This window comes from Anguilla anguilla, chromosome 4 (assembly GCF_013347855.1).
Source record: "Anguilla anguilla isolate fAngAng1 chromosome 4, fAngAng1.pri, whole genome shotgun sequence".
Classification (NCBI taxonomy): Eukaryota; Metazoa; Chordata; class Actinopteri; order Anguilliformes; family Anguillidae; genus Anguilla; species Anguilla anguilla.
In genome coordinates, this window is record NC_049204.1 from 52,579,309 (window position 1) to 52,600,363 (window position 21,055).

The following is a 21,055-nucleotide window of genomic DNA, read 5'->3' on the forward strand; positions in this document are numbered from 1 at the left end:
ATTTACAATCGAAAATCTATTCATATACAGCAATTTGATCTCATTAAAGTTTTCAACAAGAGCTTAAACCAACACACTCCATGTGCTTAACACAAAAAGAACGTATTTTTTAGAACTTTTGAGTGTCTGGTACTTTACAGGTATTAGGTATTTTTAAAGATGAGAATGAGAATATGGATTTGTCGGCTTAAGCATGCCTGGTTCTGTATATATCAGTTCTTGCTTTCATCTTAAATCCGTAATACTTACACGACTGGTATTTCATCCTTTCAAAAAAATAAAATAAAATAAATAAATTAAAAAAATACATTGCTCGCCAACTGTTTCATGAAGAAGGTGCATTAATGCAGGTAATTAATTCGTTAGATTCCTTTCACTTACACAGAATGTCATAAAAAAACACCACAAATAAGTGCAAAAAAAAGTTACATTACAAAAAATTTGATAGTGGGTGCGCTGAAATTGAATATCACTGCTGTGACAAAGGTGACTTCAAAATTCTGATTACCAGTGCTGCTGTCAACAAGGTTGATCAATAGGGGCTTGTAAAAATCCAGTAAGGTCAGTAGAGCTTGTGGCCCCGATTGAAAGCAATGTGAACTGTATCCAGGCCTGATATGGCAGCGCATCACTTTCCCTGGGTTCATCTGTGTGCTCTCCACAAAGCACTGATTGATTGCTAAAGAGGTTCCATTGCGGGCAATTGAAATGTTGCTAACACAATCTCATTCTGTTTGTTGAATATAAGTGAGCTGCGAGCCTCTGTGTTGTTGTCTTGCATCCAAACAATGACTGGTGTAGCTAGTTCCTGCTGGCTCAATCATAGAAGTGGGGGTTGCTCTAACCTGATATTTTGGATACAGCGAAATGGCAGTGCAAAAATGACCATTGAGTTGAAGCACAATGAGGTCACCTCCCAGATTGAGTCTGCCATTTACTGTACACCTGTGACTAGTGTTATCTTCCTGTCAGTTGTCTCTGCAAAAGCCCCATGCAGCAAGTGACAGTCCAGCCATCATCTTTCCAGAGGCACAACCCAGTGAGCAAAAGCCAGAATCTAGATGCCTAGAGGGGTGGAAATCTAGGCTGAGAGACCTTTTGACATTAACATTAACTAGGTATATATCTCAGATTTTACAGGGATATAGCCTGACTGTGTCCTAGTTGGCTAGAAAACGTTCACTTTTCAACCAAATGTAGCCGGGTTTCATACCGAAGACCAAACATTGTTTCGCTGACCTTTCAACACGAACATGTTCACAGGGAAACATTTTTATATGTTGAATGGGACATACTGGTTCTTCTCTTTGTATTTATTTCTTGGCTTTCATCAGGCTTGGCAGTTAACAGGTTAAATCAACTGTCCAGTCACTTGTCTGACTGATGAGTGATTGTAGCGCTTGTACAACTGTTGAAGTTGATCAAGTCTGCCATGGTCAGTCATGAATTATCAATGACAGAGACAGATGGCAAAACACACATATCTAATCAATATCCAAACTGCGTATTTGTCTAGCTTCTTTGTCTCATCTGAACTGAACTGAAATGTGGATAAATAGCAGCACATTCAGTACCATGCACTCCAACAGGGAATTGCTTCCTTTTATACAGCCATGGAAGCATCTGACTCTTATTTATTCCATCCCTGCCCTTGCAGCCTAACTTAAGAACTATAATCTTCTTTTATAAAACAGCTGCTGCCAGAACCCTTAATGATATATAGTGCAGGAGACAGCCCTAAACAGTCACACTGACCTATTGCAGTTCTCAGAAATCTTCCCTTGCTCAGCATGTGAATATTAAATTAGGAGTAATTAATAATTCTTAGTAAGAAAGACTGTGTTTAAAAAAAGAGGAATGGTGACAAGGCAGCCAAAGGAAAACATTTAATTAGCCTGATAATTAAAATATAGTAAATTACTAATTAGAAACAAATAACAAAAAGACAAAAAAGTGGCTTATCAACCAAGGATGCCCTCAGTGGTTGGACAGCACAACTGGCATAGTTCTGTCAGTGGCAACGAATCACTTCCTCCCAAAGACGTGCCAGTCGCTCACAGGCTACCAATGGTTTTCAGGGAGATATGCTTCTCCTCCAATTTTTGTAGCCCTCCTGTGTAACTGCATGGCCTGTGGTGTGGAAAATAATCAGCTGCAATACTCCATTACATGGGCTGACTTCAACACAGTACTCATTTGAGAAGCACAATTGGGATTCTCAATTGCAGTGACAAACAGTAGGAACATGTTTTTTCAAACCAACATATAAGCTGAGAAGCTCGCTTTTTTTTTTTCCTTTCAATTAATTTTAGAACGTCCAGCTCTAGCTCCTTTTATGAATCAGTGAGCTCATGCGCCCATTGGTAAACATGACCTCATCGAGACCGTACTAAAGTTGAGAGCACTCAGGCTTTTATCAGAGTGACTCCAGCAATGTGGTAATTGCACACGGCTCGCAAACACCACTTCCTGGTAGCAAGAAATCAACCTTGTAAAACAACTAATTATCCATTGGATAAGGACCTTTCTCTTCAACCCCCCGATCCCCCATCCCCTCCACCGCTGACTGCAAAATGCAGCTAATTGCAATCAGCTGCAGTCAAATTCCCCACCTGATCTTGTGCCTTCTTTTTCTTCTTCTTCTTTCCCCAGCACCCGGAGCTCTCGCCGTCTTTGCCGTTGGCATCGCCACAAAGCAATCCATCAAGTTCATCCGTGCCCATCTGCTGGCCCTGGGACGTCTCTGCAGCCAGTCGATACGAGAGGTTCCTCAAGATGCACACGCAGTTTTCTATGGTCTGAAAGGGGAGGCAGAGAAAGAGGGAGAACAGAAAATCTCAGCAGATGTGCGTAGAGCCCTGCCCAGGGCTTTGAGAGAGTGTGTAAAGCCCAGCTGCTGATGGAGGTTCTCCGGAAGACTGGGGCCTCCCACTCTCCCTCCACTCTGTAATTACAATATAATTGCCAATAACATTTATTTACAACCGAAATGGGCCCGCCACCAGAAAAGGCAGCTTACGCAATTTACTCCTGTAACGTGCTGGAGATCGGGCAAATAATAATCGAGAGCACTGAAAAACAATAATGATTTTTTGGAAAGAGGAGTGCAGTGTGATGATGCATCAAGCACAATGATATTTCATATTAGAAGCCATTTGTCCCCCCACTTTGCATGCGTACTTCTTTCGTCTATTGCATCACTGATACCCTAACACATCTGCATGAGGGCAGCTGAAATCTTTGATCATATTATGCATCCCTTGGCAAAGAAGACAGAGGACAAACATTACGCCTGATGGCACTGTCTGAAAAATATATGACTAGCTTGAGGAAACTGAAGAAATAGAGAAGGAAGGGCCAAGTCATTTTCATTACTGGTTTGTTAAAGCAGCACCATGCAAACAGAAATAATATAATGCACATGGCTAATTACTCCATACCCACAGATGATGCCAACAATTACAGAGAAAATTAAAAAATGGTTGGTTCTGGTGTTTAAATTGTAAGTTTGAGTGCAATCTTGCAACATGTACATGGTGCAGCACAAGTGCGTTACCCTTCTGTCTAGCTGGTGCAGGTCCACACTGCCCTCTTTGAATTTTGATCACCAGAAGCATGGCATGACTGATGCATGCAAATGAAATCCATGGAATGCTTACTGATGCATCCCCATGACAATGTGATAGGAGAGATTTGCATGTTCCTCGCCCATGTCAGATGGCCTTCAGCTGTGGTGGCCTGTCCCCACTCCTGCACCGACCTCAGAAGGTGATGTAACAGACACAGTGTGATGCCAGCGTAAATGGCTACGGGGAATATGATTTCAGCATGTGCGAGCAATGGAGGGAGCAGAGGATGGCTTCATTGCTCAGGAAAATGGCTGCGGATACAGCATCAGCTCTTAGTCATATTATCTTTGTGAATGAGTGGTGATAAGTAAACAGTCTCCTTCACGGTACCACCCACATGCTGGGTTATTTTACTTCAACAGTCTTATTTGTAAACTGTCAACATCATCCTGTGAATAACAGTAAGGCAAATAAAGGCCAAGGGTCAAGATTAACAATTAGACATCATGACTTCTAAAAGGTTTTTTCATGAAAGATTTCACACATTATGAAGTATTATTCTACGCGGGATTAATAAACACTAATTGCAGTGAAATAGCGAATGTGATAACCTGACCTTAAAGTTATAGGTTGGTGGTTTGCGGGATTGGCGAGTTAAGACAACCGCTCACTGTGTGACCTGCTTTTATCGCAGCAGAATTTCACAATCCAGGAAGCCACTACATCAAAGTGTCTTCATAAAAGGTGAGAGTAAGCCAGGATCTGGGCAAAGTACTTCACATCTCTGCAATCACAAAAAACTGCTTCACAGACCCTGGCTTCTTTCCAAAGATTTCATTACAACTATATACTTCCCCCAGTGATTTCCTGATAAAAAAAGGCTCTAGGTCTACAGAAGAAACAGAAAGATGCATTCTCTGTAAGATAGGACCAGACTGCAGTAATTAATGTTCAGTGCTAAAATTTAGCAAATGATGAGAGGAACATGAACGTTTTTGGAAACATGGGCACCTTCAACAAACAGGCACAATAACAACATCTCTCCTTGAAGTTCAGCTAACTGAGAGGGGTTTCACACCTTGTATGTGTGTGCAGGGCAATTATCCGATGTTCCATGCTTGGAGAAAATTACTTATCAACTTACTGTTGCAGACAGAGTCTACTGCAGCCATCAAGCCCAGCTCCAGCTATTGTGGATTTTCAGGGCACAATGTCCCCTCAGGGACCAGACACCTTCAGCAGGGACTGGCTACAGGTTATACACAATCAATGGTGACAATGTGGAGGATAATTTTAGAAAGGCCGTTCGCCGAAATGAAGTGAAATTGCCCCCGGTAGGATGTCTGTCAATGACTTTGGGAATATGACCACTGGCACGGTGCCGGCCGAATCTTTGCCACCGTCTGCTCGGGCACTCAATTCTCATTACTATGAAAATATCACAGCCCTCCTATTACGCCATCCGGACTGGCGCGGAGGGGCCGGCAGCGAAATCATGATTAAGGGATGCCATCTTCGGAGATGTGGCCACGGCAACCTTGAGAACGCGGCCATCCGCAGCGCTGTTTATTTGTTACCGAGGCCTTCTCGAGCCTCTGTTGGCTCTGTTTTACAGGCCCGGGCTTTTATGGCAGCCGGGATAATAGGAAGGGAGGAAAAGGAAATACAAAGTCAAACCTTGCTATCAATCTCGCTGCTCCCCAGCGCCGTCTGGATCACGTACAGCAGGGCGTCGGTCAGTCCCTCGCACTCCCGCATCCGCCGGCGTGCCTCCTCCCCCGCCGAGCTGACGTTCCTGCAACGCAAGCAGCGGGGTTAGCGGGCCCTGGAGCGCCCTGCCCCCTCCCCCGCCCCCGCTGCCACAGGACCCCGAAAACCAACACCGCCCCACCTCACCCCGCCCCGTCCAGGGAGAGAACTGCACACTCAAGGACAAAGAGGCAGGAACTGTGTGGGCTATCATTGTGCAGGCACCGTGAGGTACGAGCAGCAGAGGTTATGCCCCCCAGCCAGATCTGCATATTACATTGGCTTTTTAAAGTGAATTCAGTCCATTGTTTTTGATGTACATTAGAAATATCTGATTAATTTTTGCCCTCGGGGAACTATTTCTTGACACCATGTCCTCTCTAAGCTGTTTGTGAGCGCTTGCTTTAAGAAATGAAAAATAGGTATGATGCAGTACAATTTTCCTAATAATTTGCCACAGGCCATTTCAACAGTGGTCCTTTGTGAAATAGAAGTTCTGTAAAAATAGCTGCAATATTATCCCAAATGTATGCTGGGCCATGCACTGGCATATTTAAAATTGATTCAATACATTTGTTACATTTACCTTGAAGTCGTGTGAAGTGTAACTCAAGGTCATTCACCTAGTCTTCAATGTAACCAGACAGAATGTACCTTATTTCCCAAACTATTCCGAAACAGATCTCTTTCAGATAACTATCGACTGGTTACACGGGGTTTATCTTTGTTCAATCTGAAAGTAGCACAAAATCTCAAAACCTTTGAAAAGAGCAATCTTTTTTATTTTACTCTTTTTTTTAAATAAAGGTTGAAAAATACAGTTCAAAACACAACTGGACCTGACATGAGGTGTTTCAAACTGAGCACAGAGAAAGATGAACCTCAAGCTATCCCAAAAAGAGACTCATAACAAAAGTAATTCTATTAATATTAAATATCCCAATATCTATTAATTACTTATTGTTTTATTTTTAATGAATAAATAGTTTATGAATTTTGTTTTGCTATTATATTGGCTTTTTTGAGGTGATACTGAGAATAATTAATAACAATAATTTACATATAGCACCTTATCATAAAAAAAAACAGAACAATGAGGTTTATGAGGTCCACAGTGCTGATAATGAGATCAGTAAAATTGTGTGATTCGAGACATCTGAGAGGCTGTGATGAAGTACAACATTACTGAGCAAGCCTAACCCCGTTTAACATATACGCACCACAATCTTCAAGTCAAAAGCCTTTCCATGTTAATTGCTACCATACTGCATATATTGTAATTAATTTTCAGCACACGCAGTAACACCACAATTGATTTTTAAAGTTCATTTAAAACCAAAAGCAGCACACTGTAATGAAAAAGCAAGAATAAGTAGGTATGAAATGCTAATACATCGTCAGTAAAAACCCTATTTCCAATTGCGCAGACTCTTTAAAAGAACAACACTCCACCATGTTTTCCACCTATTTATGGCATTGATAATATTGAACACCAAGGTTCCGTTTGAAAAAAAAAAAACTGTCTTGTTTGCTATATTGAGTTATTAACATTACAATGCGAGTTTTATGTTCACACATACTGTATATTTATAGGACATGTACTTAATTGCCTTTACGAAATTATGGGGTTGAATCGTCAACAAGCTTAATCAAAGAAAGACATTTAAGCACAACTGTACATAAGCCCAGAGTGCTTACCAGTTCTATAGAGCATGCATGGTTCATTACATACATTGATTAAAGGCAACTAGAATCCTTCTATGAGAACACTAGGCTCAGGGATATGTGTTTGGTTTGGCCAGCTAAGCATTTATAAATCAACCTTGTACAGGCCATTGACATGATATGTGCTTGATACACTGGCTAAACAATTTTCCTGGGGTTCATTTTCAAACAATTATTGATTTCATCCAGAAAGCCTTACCTTTATTCTCACCATTGGTGTGATAATGCATGTTAAAAGCCAACTATAACGTGACATACAGACAATTTTCTTTGTGAACAGTCCTAGGTGACCTTTAAAGTATCATATGTTGACGGAGGACAAATTGAATACGTTCCCAGCATTGCATGCTCAAGGAAAATATCACTGACGTCCTACCATCCAATAGGCCTAATGTTTCCAAACAGTATGCCACATCATACGGCTGACCTTTTTCAACATTAATAACAATAAATTCCATATGGCCTTTGATTCTACAGTGACAACCATAAAAACGTGAATTGGCATCAATATTAGTTCTTTTCATGACCCACTGATCCATATCATATCATTAATAAGAGACAGTAGAGGACACATTTTATGATGCACTGCAACTTCACTGTTAATTCATATGAGCAAAGCTGTTCTCAATAAAACACGGAACAAAGGAAGTATGCATGCAGGTATGTATGCATGTACCGACGGGTGAGAAATTAAAGGGAACACCTGAATAAATGAGTAGAGAAACATAACAAATGCAGATGTTTCCAAACAGGTGTATTTTATGATACAATTAAGCAATTAACATCCTATCATGCTCTGTGGCATGTATAAAATGCTGAGCAGGACCAGTTGACCTCGATTTTGGATCAAGATGGCATGAATATTTGACCCCTACAGTGAGGGGTCAGTGGCTCTGTTATGCTGAGTGTGGCATATTTCTGGCATAGTTTGGGTCCACTTGTGCCCTTAGAGGGAAGGGTCACTGCAAATCAATACAATGTTATTCTGAGTGATCAGCTTTATCCTATGACGAAACATTTGTATCCTGATGGGAGTGGGCTCTTCCAGGATGACAATCCACAGGGCACGAGGGGTCACTCAATGGTTTGATGAGTATGAAAATGATGCGAATCATATGCTATGGCCTTCGCAGTCACCAGATCTCAACCCAATTGAACACCTATGGGAGATTTTGGGCCGACGTGTTTGACAGTGCTCTCCACCACCATCATCGAAACACCAAATGAGGTACTATCTTTTGGAAGAATGCTGTTCCATGCCTCCTGTACAGTTCCAGAGACTTGTAGAATCTATGCCAAGGTGCATTGAAGCTGTTCTGGCAACTCATGGTATCCTAACACCTTACTAAGATTTTTCCTTTTTTGTCACCTGTCTGCATGTATGCAGGCATGCATGTATGTATGTATAAATATATTAAAACAATCTTACATTTCATAGAACAGAACAAAATGCGATCTACTTATGCACTCAATAAGAATTTTATTATGTCAGAAAACCTGTTAACAGTACAATATCAGTACCACATCTTGTCTGCTGCTGTTGTACCCTTAAGTGAGGAGGTAGGCGAAGCTAACCTGAAATACTTCTGGATTTATAAAAGGATGATTTGTAAAAATGTAAGATGTACATGTATTCATGGAAAAGGGTATCTGCAAAGCCAATAAGTACCAACAATGAAAGAATATTCTAGAAATCGGCTGAAAGATGAGTGCACTCTACACAGAGGATTTTTGCCTTCTGCTTCAAAAGGAGTCATCGCAATCCTCTGAAGAACAGCATTTACTTCAGCGCAGTGCTTTAGCACACCGCGTTCTCTCCTCCTGCATTCAGTGAGCTGGGGCCTTAGGTGACAGGAACTCAGGGTGAATGCGCGTACGTACTATATGTGAAAACCCATCACACAGACCCAGGCTTTCAAATTATTCCTAAAAAAGAATTTGATATCAGCAGCTGCGGTGAAAAACTGCCATAGAGTTGGTGAGGTGGCGGTAGAGAAGACGCGTGTGAAAAGAACACTGCGGAGTGCCCTGGAGTAAAATGTCTGCCATATCTATGCCATTGCAAGCTCCGCCTCACAGGGAGGCCCCTTCCTGCAAGGACGTCGCACGCAGCTGTTGTCCTCCAACTCCGTACAATTAAACACAATTAAGAGAACTCAAGCATCTCGTTTGTGATGGTGCCTTTGTTCTCAGACTACGAGAGTGCTAAGAAAACAACAACCCCTTGATGCTCCAATATAAATCATGCCTCGCACATTTCCAAACATGCGCTTCATACAAATCTGTCTCTTCGTCCTCTCTCTGATTAATACTTAATTAATGTCCAGGTGGTCCTAATACCGCCTCTGGGACAGTCTGAAAAAAGAGGCCTACTGGCACGGTGAGCTTTTAGATACAGGCTGGTGCCTCCTGCAACTACACGTAATTGCTATTGTCTGCCTCCCCTTGAGTCTGCCGCACGGGGATAGGGAGAGTATCGATACCCAGTTTTGTATTGCTCGCAAAGCAAGTTTATAATGAGTCGGTAAACAAGCAAGGATCATTCCTCCGTCCCCTTGTCTTCGCGGTGAAGATCAGCCACACAAGGGCCCCGTGTGAGAGAGACAGGTCCGTGTTTGGGCACGCGGTCCCTTATCACGAAATGTCACGCGTGGAAGCAGCCGGTGCCAGACCCAGCGCTTCAGAAGGTGAACAAACAACGGGACCCTGCTGCTATCAGCCGTAGCAGGGAAGAGGATGCACTTATTCAGGGAGCTTTTTTTTCTCTTCTGGGTGTTTTGTAATTACAGTATCTGGAAAGACAGTTCAGAATTGTGACAGGCATATGAACACAAATGAGACAGTGTATAGCACAGCAGGTAAAATAACCCACGGCATACACCTTTGAGTCCTGACAGATAACTGACAGAGTTGATATATTACTACTTTTTATAATTGCTAGTCGCTCACAGATGTTTACAATAAACAGAAGTGAACGTTAAGTCCATGCCAGGCTTGTATTGGTTTGCTTTGTTTCAATCTTGTTTTTTTTTTTTTTTTCATTTTTTGCTTCAAACCATCAGTATTCTTCTAAGTTAACTGAAAATAAAATGGTTTGTTGAAACATTTTTACAGTGGACCCGGTGGGAAAAAGGAATAATATGTACACAAAAAAGTTTTCCCAAGAGAAGGACCGAGAACACAAATGTATCAATCCCAATATTTTACAGCTCTGACATGTTTGATTCCAAGAATCGCTAAGTACCCATTGACCTTTACTATAATGGTTCTTATATATAATGTCTTTTCTTCAGACAGCCATCTCTTCCAACTACTATCCAATGGCAGCAGTCTGCAACTTTCTAAATCCAAAAGGAAATACAACTCACATGAAGAGTATATTTAGTTCCCAAAAAGCTCTTAATAACATTAATTACACACCCTGCTTTCCTAATGGGGACACACTGATAATGTATAAATGCCATTCGCCCATTCCGTAAACCCAGCACTGTATGGCAGAGTTACAAACACGACATTAATTAGCACCATTCAATGTGACCCCAAACATCAATATTCAAATCACTAATTTAATCTTCCTGTTTACTTCAACTACACATGGGCATAAATAAATAGCAATTAGCATCCCTAATCCATATTAATACATTTGCCATATTGTATGCTGCAACTCTGTTGTTCCTTTTCATCACAGTTTAAAATATGTATAATTAATAGGTCTAGAATTCGCAAGCATCCTGATGACTGGTCTTTATTCTGTTGAAAATTTACAAAAAGCTTCTCAGAAATATTGCCCTCTGGGAAAGCATTATTCAGAAGTTGTGTGCATTCAGTACCAGATGCAAGTTAGAAAGCCGGGCATTCCTTAGAGTGAGGAGAAGCTCTTTGGCAAATTCGTGGGCACTGTGGCAAACACTCATGACTGTTATAGGGAGAACATTAATTATAAAGCGTGGTGATTCACATCCTAGAGGTATCTCATTTGAATTGAAATAGATGAGATTCTGTTATGCCAGCTCTCCACATGCAACTTTAATGATGCAGGGGATACAACACAGGTTATTACAGTGCAATCCCATTTCGAACAAAGGAGAAAAAAAATCTTCTTCTGGGCACAAATCCACTGCCAGATTGCACATTGGTCCACTCTGTAAAACCCCTTTTTACTAAATAATACATCTAGGGTACAGGTTTAAGTTTACTAATTTAACACGCATTTCAGAGTTTAAAACATCGGCCATGTGACGAGATAACATAAGCAGACACCGATACTGAAGGCCATCACCTTTCTACAGCTACTCAAGCTAAAGAAGACAGGGAGGTTTTCCAATGAGTTCTTAAAAAGCATGGTTTTCTTTTAATGCACAAGGATACATATTCACTTCAATGAGCAATTGAATATACTGTATCAGCAAACTATATGCCAACACATTCCTTTCGTCCATGTAGGAATAAGCAGGTCAAAAACAGGTGACCCCATCTTATAAACCCGTGCGCTGGAAGCCAGCTTCTTTCTTCGACGGGAATCGGAAAAGTGACGCTTTATTAAACGCCACGCGAATGGAGAGAGGCCTTTCCTGCCAGGCCCCATGCGAAGGCTCACAGATTGTGTGTGGGTTTTCCGTTGGCTGCGGTGTGATGACAGCGTCGCGGAGCACTGCGAGTGCCGGGTGCGAGGCAGACGCCGCTCCGCCCGCACCCGGCCATTTAACAGTCAGTCAGACTTCCCCTGCTTTAACGACCCATGAAACAGATACATTAGCATGCTGAGATAAGGGATTCCAGGGCTACCCTCTCTCATAAACGGGAGCTGTTATAACTCAGCACATTTTCCTCTCCCCCTCCCCCTTTCACTCGTTCGAGCCATTGTAGCAGTACAGGCTATCGCCAGCATCCAATTAAAAATGCGTGCCCGCTCATGGATCCTGTCCCAAAGATCCCCCGTCCGAGGCAAATAAAAATGGGGAGAGCTCTGAGCTGAGAAAACAGCCATTAATCAGGACTCCTTCTGGCAGGCGGAATTGTGCACATTAAAGATGGTGGAAGCTCACAATTTCATGAAATAATTCAGACACTGGTCTTCTAATCATGGGAAAAAAAAAGAAATGCCCCTGAGAACGTCTCGACATCCTGTTTTGTGGGTACTGTAAAATGCATCATCTAACAGGGGGACAGACAGGCCATGCATAAGCAGGGATTTCATTATTCTTCCCCGACAGCCTTTCTCCCAGAACATCGGAGGCCGCACAGACGTCAAAAGCTGAAAAGCGCACCGCAATTATAATATTGTAGCGGCTTGATTTATTTGCCCATCATTTTGATGTAGTGCCAATGGTCTGACAGTGCCTGTTCAATAATCGGGAGCTCTTTGTCAATATTCCGAAACGATAAAATTATTTAATAAACCCCAGTGTGGAATGGCCAGCGTATCCCCCTGCTGACGAGGCGGAATTGTGAACGGCTTTCATTTGGCACCCATCATAAAGTATTTGGACTTGAACACAGCGTTGGAGGAGAATAAAAAAAAAAATTGCTATCCGATGAGAAAGCACATTCTGGCTCTTACACATATTCTCTCTCGATTGATCGACCAAAAACACTGTCTGCCAATTGTAAACAATTATTCATTGGATAAAGTACAAATTTGCAGTAAATCAATGCGTGTGTTTGCATTGGATTTACCCTACGGAATTCTGATGATGCTTTGCCTTTAAGACTGCCTGCACTTCCCACTACAGGAAGGAACTGCAGGAAAGATCTGTAGGTTTGTTTTAAACTTCCAGGCAGGTTACAGCTAATTGTTAGTACTTAATGAGCCTCATGGTTTTTATTGCTTATTCATCTAATTTATTTTCTGTCACTCTCAATAAATTCCATCTAATCAATTAGTATACTTTGTCAGCTAATTACTTATTGAACACAATTAACGTGGAATTCAGTCAAGCATACCATCCAAATGTTTTTTAGTGATCGGATTGCTTGCCCTCTTTTACTTTAAAACAGCACCCTGCGGAGCCCTGTATAGGGTAAGGAGCCCTGCATGGGGTAAAGTTAGGAAGTTAGAGAATTTGGAATATGGAGAAATATGTGCAATAATGTCAAATTTGCCATTTGTCAAGAAAGAGATGACCTCATCTTGTAGCAGGGCAACACCACACTCTAAAATAAATAATTCTTCTTCCCCCTACTGTTTTAATGAAATTGTTTCTGTTTGGGCCTCTAGGTGGCAATTGCCTTTCACCAATGAGTCACAAAGCCATTGGTTTCCAAAGCCATAGCTTGAGCTGGAGGAGGTGTCACCACAGGGGGGAAAGTGTTTGTTTGGGATGATAAGCGGGGACCATTTGAGACTGCTGCTGGGGTAGAGACATGCGTACTGCCAAAATTGTAGCACCCTATCTACCTTCAGTTACCTGTCCTTATGGTGTCACAGACCTGGCCATGAAGAATAACACTACAGCTTGGTAGCACATAGAGGGGTATAATCTTAACTGGCACAAAAATATCTGTGTTACCAGCTCAGTATCACATACAGTGTCTTTCATTTTTTCAACATTATCTCATTCTCTGGGGGCTGATTCTAATTTGCTCTGTTTTACCATATTCAGTGTGGTTGTATAATCATGATGTAGGACAGTACAATATCCCTGTTCCTCTTTATAGCCCCTTTCACACATGCATTTTAGCCCTTAAATGTTCCTGCAATGTCCCATGCTGGTGTCATGTGTGAACAGGAGCAAGTTTCTGTGTAAGATATTCCTCCAATTTGCTGGGTCAGGACCTAGGAAGATTTATGGAAATCCTTCGCCATTGGCTCTAGTGTGGACAAAAGCAGCAACATTTCCAGATAAAGCACACAACGTTCTTATGCAAGACATGTTGTTTCTTCCACAGTTTCTTTACAAAACAGGTTACTGCACCTGTTGATATCAACTCAACTTGCACAAATGTGAGATACTGAACATTGTGTGCATTTATTGTAGGAAGGGATACACATTGTTGCTGTCCTTGCTTGACATGTCTTTGTCCATTGTAAGAACACCATTACACACTTGTCATCATTGCCTTACGAATTGCTTGTGCGGCTATGCAATACTTCACCCTGGTGAACATCTTTGTCAGGCTCTTCCAGTTTTAAGCTGCCTTTTTTTTTTACCCAATGTGGCAACCTGGCTAGCACCGAATATCAATGGTAGCTCTGGCTACCTATATAACTTGACTAACAGAATGATTCTTGCTGCATTTTAGTGAAAACAACTCTGCATATATGAACACCAAGAGAGCCACAATAATTAATTAATAAATAAATACTGGCATATATAAATGTGGACACATATAATGGATAAAACTAATCTAAAAATAATAAAAGAAAAAAAAAATTAATATGTCTGGAAATGTACATACAAATGAATAAATAAAATCATCTAAAAATAAATCAGTAAATCTGGAAATTAATATAGAATTATACATGTCAGTGCAGTTCATTTATTAAGTTAGTTATTGTTCATTTTTTATTCATTTTCACAGGTATTTTCAGATTTATTTCTTAATCAATTTCCTAAATATTTCTCTGCTCATTTTAATGCATTTTCATGCATATTTAATCTAAGTAAGCAACACAGAGATCTTGTACTAGCAAGCCATTTTAGATTTGCATAACTCAACATTATGGAAGAGAACAGATGACATGGAGTAGTCAAGTTAGATATGTCGTGGCCACAAGATATAAGACGTGACATACGCATAAGCACTGGTTTTCAGCTGAGGAATCACGCTTCCATTGTGTATGTAATGTTAGCTATTTGGGTCCATATAACCAAGCTATTTTGGCAAAAAATATTACCATAAGTTATCTTAAAACTCACTCTTCAATACATGTCAAAACAATTATTCAGCAAAACATCAACCTATTTTAAAGACAAATAAATGTAATCTAATATTTGTTCTGCATTTCTTTGCAGGGTAGACATCTGACCTTGCCTAATCTATCTGGAATGGTCATGTCATGTGTGAATAGGCTCGACACATGCAGAAGACCCATGTGTGAATGGGGAAAATGACTACCTACTCTGAATATTTGAACCCAGCAATGTAATGGGTTCCATGTGTGAAAAAGGCTTATGTCTATTTCACAGAGATACAGTACACACAACTGCCTCTTCCAAAGCAAAAAAAAAAAAAAAAAAAAAAAAAAAAGAGAAAAAACCTCACAGCCTCATGTTGGCTGTCTCTGATGTCTCCCTATTTCTCAATATCAGAGTGGACATTTGTTGGAAGATCTGATCCAGTTTTCAGAGCAATCATCCAGCCAGGACCATCTGGTAGCGGATCACAGAAGCTGACACACTTGGCCAGCTGACGAGGTCTTGAATCCTTCAGGAGTCCCTCTCCTGCCCATGTGAAGCACTGATGATACCATTTATCAACCCCTGCTGTTCTCTCCGGCTGTCTGTCCCAGACTGCCACAGCTTTAAGATTACACCCGGTGTCTGTCAAAAGAATCCACCAATCAAATTCCACGACTCAGAACCTTGACAGTATATATGGGTGTCCTGGGGGAACTCAATTCCACTGCCATGCACCAAGGTGCGTCACCCCACGGAACTTCCTGCTATTTTGAACTGCACTTTAGGGCATGTCACTGCACGTGCCCCCCCCCCCCCCCCCCACAGGACTAATAAGTGTATCTTAGCTTGTTCTTTCAACTCCTTAAGGGCCACAAGGGCTGTCGTGTCTTTTTGGACACCCAGTGGAACTCTGCTCTGTCTCTCTGCAAATATCATTCTATTAGAGGGGCTTTCCTCCCTGTGGATACTCATGGTTTAGCATGTTTGAATTTCACCTCTCTAAAGTGATTTACAGAATCGCTGTACCAGACTCCCATTGGGCAAAGGTTCAATTCCAACAACACCGCTTCACTGGTTCTCAGCGGTGTCCAGGGTGTGGGCAAAATGCTCTCTCACAAATATTCAACCTAAGTTGAGATGCTAGTTGCTAAAATTCAATGTACTTTGTGTGATTTGGTGTAAGCCTGGAATTTTACAGGATAAATGTGACATTTGAAGGGAAAGTGTCCATCAGACGTATGAGCTAATGAGCATCTTTAAGTGTAATTTCTTTGCTAAGAGTCAGACTACACTAAAAGAAAGAAATGTCATAGTCATTATATAGATCTCAAATATATTCTCCAGCTAGAAATATCCAATTAATACAAGTTTAGCTTTTCATTTTAATGTTGAAACTTACATTTCATCACGAAGACTCAGAAAATGTGTGGACTCTCCCTAACTTCCCTGGCATCTGTCTGTCAGCTGGTGTGGTTCGGCATATTCTCCAGAGTGTATAATTAGGTATCCACCTCCAGCTCGTGTAATCACATATATAGGGTGTCCCCGAGCTTGAAAAATCCAGGAACACCTTCCAGCTCCCATGTACTCACCCTTGTATAAAGTGTATGCTCACCCATCCCAACATTTCAGTCCTTGTTGATCCCCACCTTTTGTGGGTTTGGCATCTCAAGGCATTATGGAGACAAGTGCGATTAAATGCCTGTGACTGCAGCTTTCAAACATGCTGGACAAGACTAATGATCAAGCTGACCCTCTGTGGTGTCATTGAAAAAACAATGAGGAGGTTTTGAGTGTATTGATTCCCCCTTTATGTGCATCAGAAGATGCACACACCAAAGCAATGCGCTACACTAATGGGTGAATGGGCCCAGGAGAGAGTCGATATTTCAGGTGGAAAAACCTCGCTGGATTCTGACAATCCTTGTTTGCAGAGCTAAGGCTCCAAAAAAAAAAAAATCAATCTGAATTTATTCAGGAAAAATACTGGGGGATATCGCCAAACATGAACAACCTTTAAGAATCCCATTTATCCAGTCAAAGGCACACTCAAACTCATGCCACATTGCTAGTCTTCTCTGAAACAGTTTTTGGCAATTGGCACTACATAATATCCCTTCAACAGATATTGTGTTTAAATACCACCATCTACGTTGTAAGTTTTCTACGGACTGAAATAGTGGGTGGATTTCAATTTAGACCTAGCAGGAGACAGGACATTCTGTATGGCAGAGGGAGACTTGTCTTTTTGAATGGAAAAATGACAAAAGACATGCTGTTAAAAGTGCTAATATAATTTATGAAGGAATATTTTAATGAGGTACAGAAATACCCAGATCGAAATTATATAAAAAGCATTTAATTCCTTTTGTAAATCTCTGGAGTAGTTTTAAACACAACAAAGGGACTGAGTACTGCCCTTATTCAGCAACCAATTTAATGCAGTTTTGCAGTGCTGTGTTGCTATGGATACTAGACAGAATAAAGTCTTAAGTGAGACTGATATTTGGCCCAAGAGAATCATTACTTTTGCCATGCTTATTTTTCAGAGGACTCACCGCAAAAGAATATATGCATAAATCATCATGTGGAAGATTTTCATATTGCGCATAAACGTCATCAAGTATTATTATATGAATCATGCATTCCTGTTTTCAGTACTTTCCTGTAGTTAACACTGTTCAGGCTATAAAATCACAGGCTTGGAATTAATCACTGTTCTTTTACATATAAGGTTTATGTACAAAAATTTCATCCATACAGTTGTTTTCATACAGATCAAAAATAAAAGGCTGCTATCAAGGTTGGACTGGAATGAATAAGCTGTGTGGTACATCTGCTCAAACATCAACAGTATGGATAAACCAACCAGAGTATCAGCTAATATGTTGTCTTTTCAGTTTTTCTAAAGAAGAGGTCATGTTCTGTTTTCATCAGAGAATGACAGAGAGCAGTGGAGAGAACGGTACAGGAAAAAACAGCGAAAGATACATTTGCTTCCCAGCATCATTGGGGCACTGCACAGATGGCTGTCAAGTTGCACAAGAGATGCCAAGCCAAGTGTAAAGAATATTGACAATTTCATACAAAAAGACGTCTGCTTTTTGAAGCCAACTGGTCTGACGTGTTTTTATTTCCTACCCTCTGGCGGTACAATACATTCACGTAGAAACCCTTCAAGTAGAATTGTACGTGCAAGGAAGCGAAGAACCATTAATGATTTCTAGCCCACTGCTTCACAAGCATAGCTTCTGTGATAATCAAAGGTTGCACACAGAAACAACAATGGTCCTTGCTTTCCATGTGGTAGCCCGGTGCAACAGAATAAGCCTGACCACATCCTGACCTTTCTCACTCCTGTCACTTCCTGTCATGGTAATGGTTGCCATGACGGCAGGAATGCGGGGGTATTGTGTTTTGGGGCGCGGCGCCTGTGCACTGACCTCAGACAGCCTGTGGCGTTGCGCAGAACTTGCGAGGAGTGCAGCTGCAGTTTGCGGTCCTCCTGGTGTGGCGAAGCGTCCCAGGCAGAGAGGGGGATGATCACCGTGTTGGTAAGCACCGCCAGGGCATCCTGAATTATGGGCATCTTCAGCGCGTCGCATGACGACAGGTTCCACAGCACGCCTGCAGGGGGAGAGAGAGAGAGCAGCTGGCTTCTGAGCTTTTCTCCATTCCTATTTTAACCTGCAGTTCCTCCCTCCAACACCAAGACGTCAATACAGTACTATCTAGAGGCACTTGTTAAGCAATCAAGAAATTCCGACACCTTAATCATATCAGTTGAATGAATTACCACAGAGGTGTCCCTTTTTAAGTGAGAAGCACTGGTTTGGGTGCAAGCTATAGAGACTTAGACCCTTGTGCCATAAAGCTCTTCATGTGGTCCTTAATTCTTATCACGGATTACTGAAATGAGCGTATCTTGACTGACGTCTTGTGGATAACACCTGGAATTCAAGTTATCTGATCCTAGGTCACAATTTCAGGGGAACTCCTGGCCCAAAATCAGATATGGTGGTTCCATGGTTGGAGGCAAAATGCTGGGATGCATGTCTATACATACTGTAGTTATAGTAGTAGTTCAGGTCAAGTTCTGCCATTTTCTTTAGCCAATTTTTGACTGAAAATGGAAAAAATAAATATGAACTTCTAATGGCTATTATTATTATTATATTATTATTATTATTATTTGAAGTGTTTCTCAGGGTTCAAGTTTCTGGAATTGTGTATTTGCACAGCAGGGTCACCAGAGGTACCCACAAAGAGAAAGGAGTAAACAGATGATACATTGGTATCAGGGTGTATACATTGTTATGTAGTATGATAAAGTCCTCAGCATGTGATGTTTTCCTTTCCTATTTGATCTGGGCATAGGAAGAGGATTTCTACTTTGACCAGGTAATACTTTCTTTATTAAGCAATCTCGATTGCATCTACATTTTCCCTGACACTGAACACTTTTTGACATTTCCAAAATTTTCACTTTGTCAAATGCATTAGCATAACTGAAAATTGCACTTTAATGTGAGCTAGTAAGAAATGCTCATTAGATCATATGTCTGAGACGAATGGCTTTGCTCTTTGAGCAAACACATTTTATAGGCAGAGAAATATGTATTCTCAAATTATAAGCATGCACCTGTTAATGTTCGCACAATCAAAATGTTCTAATTATCAGTTTGCACGCAAGCTGTGTAGTTGACACACGTTAGATATGCAGTACTGTATAGTAATAAATTATCCATTGATACAGCCAGTCTAGATCAACCTCTGTATTATCTGAAGGCGCAATGCTACTGTGTACTGTTACACTGCACATACAGCTGATTGCAGACAGTATTTATCCACACTTGCTGTTTGACATTAGAATGGCAAAAAAGTACAATACAAGGTAAAGGCATTTCAGAAAATTCCATTCTTTGTGTTCACTAAATTTACCAATTTACCAATCTTTATGACATTTTCTAAACATGGTTTTATGAAATATTGCATAATTTAACAACAAATAACACTGCCAAAATATACACTCTATACACTGAACACCTCTCATTAGAGGTTATGGATGGCTATCACTTTTTTGAGTATGAGTGTGAAAACTCTGTTTTCAAGTTTCACAACCAATTCTTAGCACCTTACTCTGACAAATATTGAAAAATAATAAACATATCCAAATGTGAACATTGGCTGTGCTCCCAGGAGGGTCAGGTAAATTAAATTTATAAAAGAAACAAAAATACCATCCCAAATATTACACATATACAAATTTATTTGATTAACAGAAGTACTGTATAAAGACCCACAAGCACAGAGTCAAACCCAACACTTAGAAGTGGCATGCTTAGCTACTTGTGGATTACCTTACCTCCCTAACCATGCCTTAGGGAGAGAATGCATCTTTAGGGACCGGGCGTACTGTATATGTTTGCAAAGAACACTGAATGGCTTATATTTCACACGACCCTGAAGACAGCATGCCGTTCATGGGAGTGTAGGGTGTTTCCATGCTAATCACATGAACAGACGCACACATAAATTTAATGAGCAATCGGCATTTTTCACCTGATACACCTGGGATACAAAAAATTATTTTCAAAAATGTAGGTTTGTGCCTGTTTCATGAATCCCACATTGGTTTTTTGTAGGCACTTTTATTAAGATCAAAAGTATGAATAATTCAAGATGTTTTTTTTCCTCACAATAGTATACTGTTACTAATTGATGGATCATTCCTTTACTCATCACTACGTACTGGAGAAGAAGAAAGACACCTCGGTTTGCACCTCCATTCTATCTTAACATCTGAACACTGCCCGCATAATAACAGTTTAACAAATAATTTAACAAAGCAGACTAGTTGTACTGCCTTTCAGAGCATATTAACCTTAATAAAGTATTTACCATTCAGAGGATGGCTTATGTGTACAATCAATAAGCAGTCAAAAAGCAATTATACCCCATTTAACAAATGTTTCTGACACTACAATTAACTGCATTCCCAGCAACAGCTAGTTCATTTAACTACTTCCATTAGCTTTTATTCTATTGCCAACGAAATGTGAAAAAGTGGGGTGTTAAATCTCAGTACCCATTCTTCCAATATTACATATTTGCTTGGAATATGAGAAAGCTTGAACTAGACCATCTCAGAGCTCTTTTCTCTAGTCACAC

The 21,055-nt window shown here is 40.8% G+C and overlaps 1 protein-coding gene across 4 annotated transcripts in view; it reads right to left on the reverse strand.

The window, feature by feature from the left end:
• Positions 1-21,055, reverse strand: part of ctnnd2a (catenin (cadherin-associated protein), delta 2a) — a 263,725-nt gene that overhangs the window by 43,407 nt on the left and 199,263 nt on the right. For all 4 annotated transcript variants that reach the window (XM_035416162.1, XM_035416165.1, XM_035416163.1 and 1 more), the window contains 3 exons: positions 18,328-18,511; positions 5,247-5,364; positions 2,613-2,798 (listed from right to left, as the gene is read on the reverse strand). In XM_035416162.1, the coding sequence (XP_035272053.1) occupies positions 2,613-2,798; positions 5,247-5,364; positions 18,328-18,511 (488 nt within the window). The remainder of the gene's footprint in view (positions 1-2,612; positions 2,799-5,246; positions 5,365-18,327; positions 18,512-21,055) is intronic.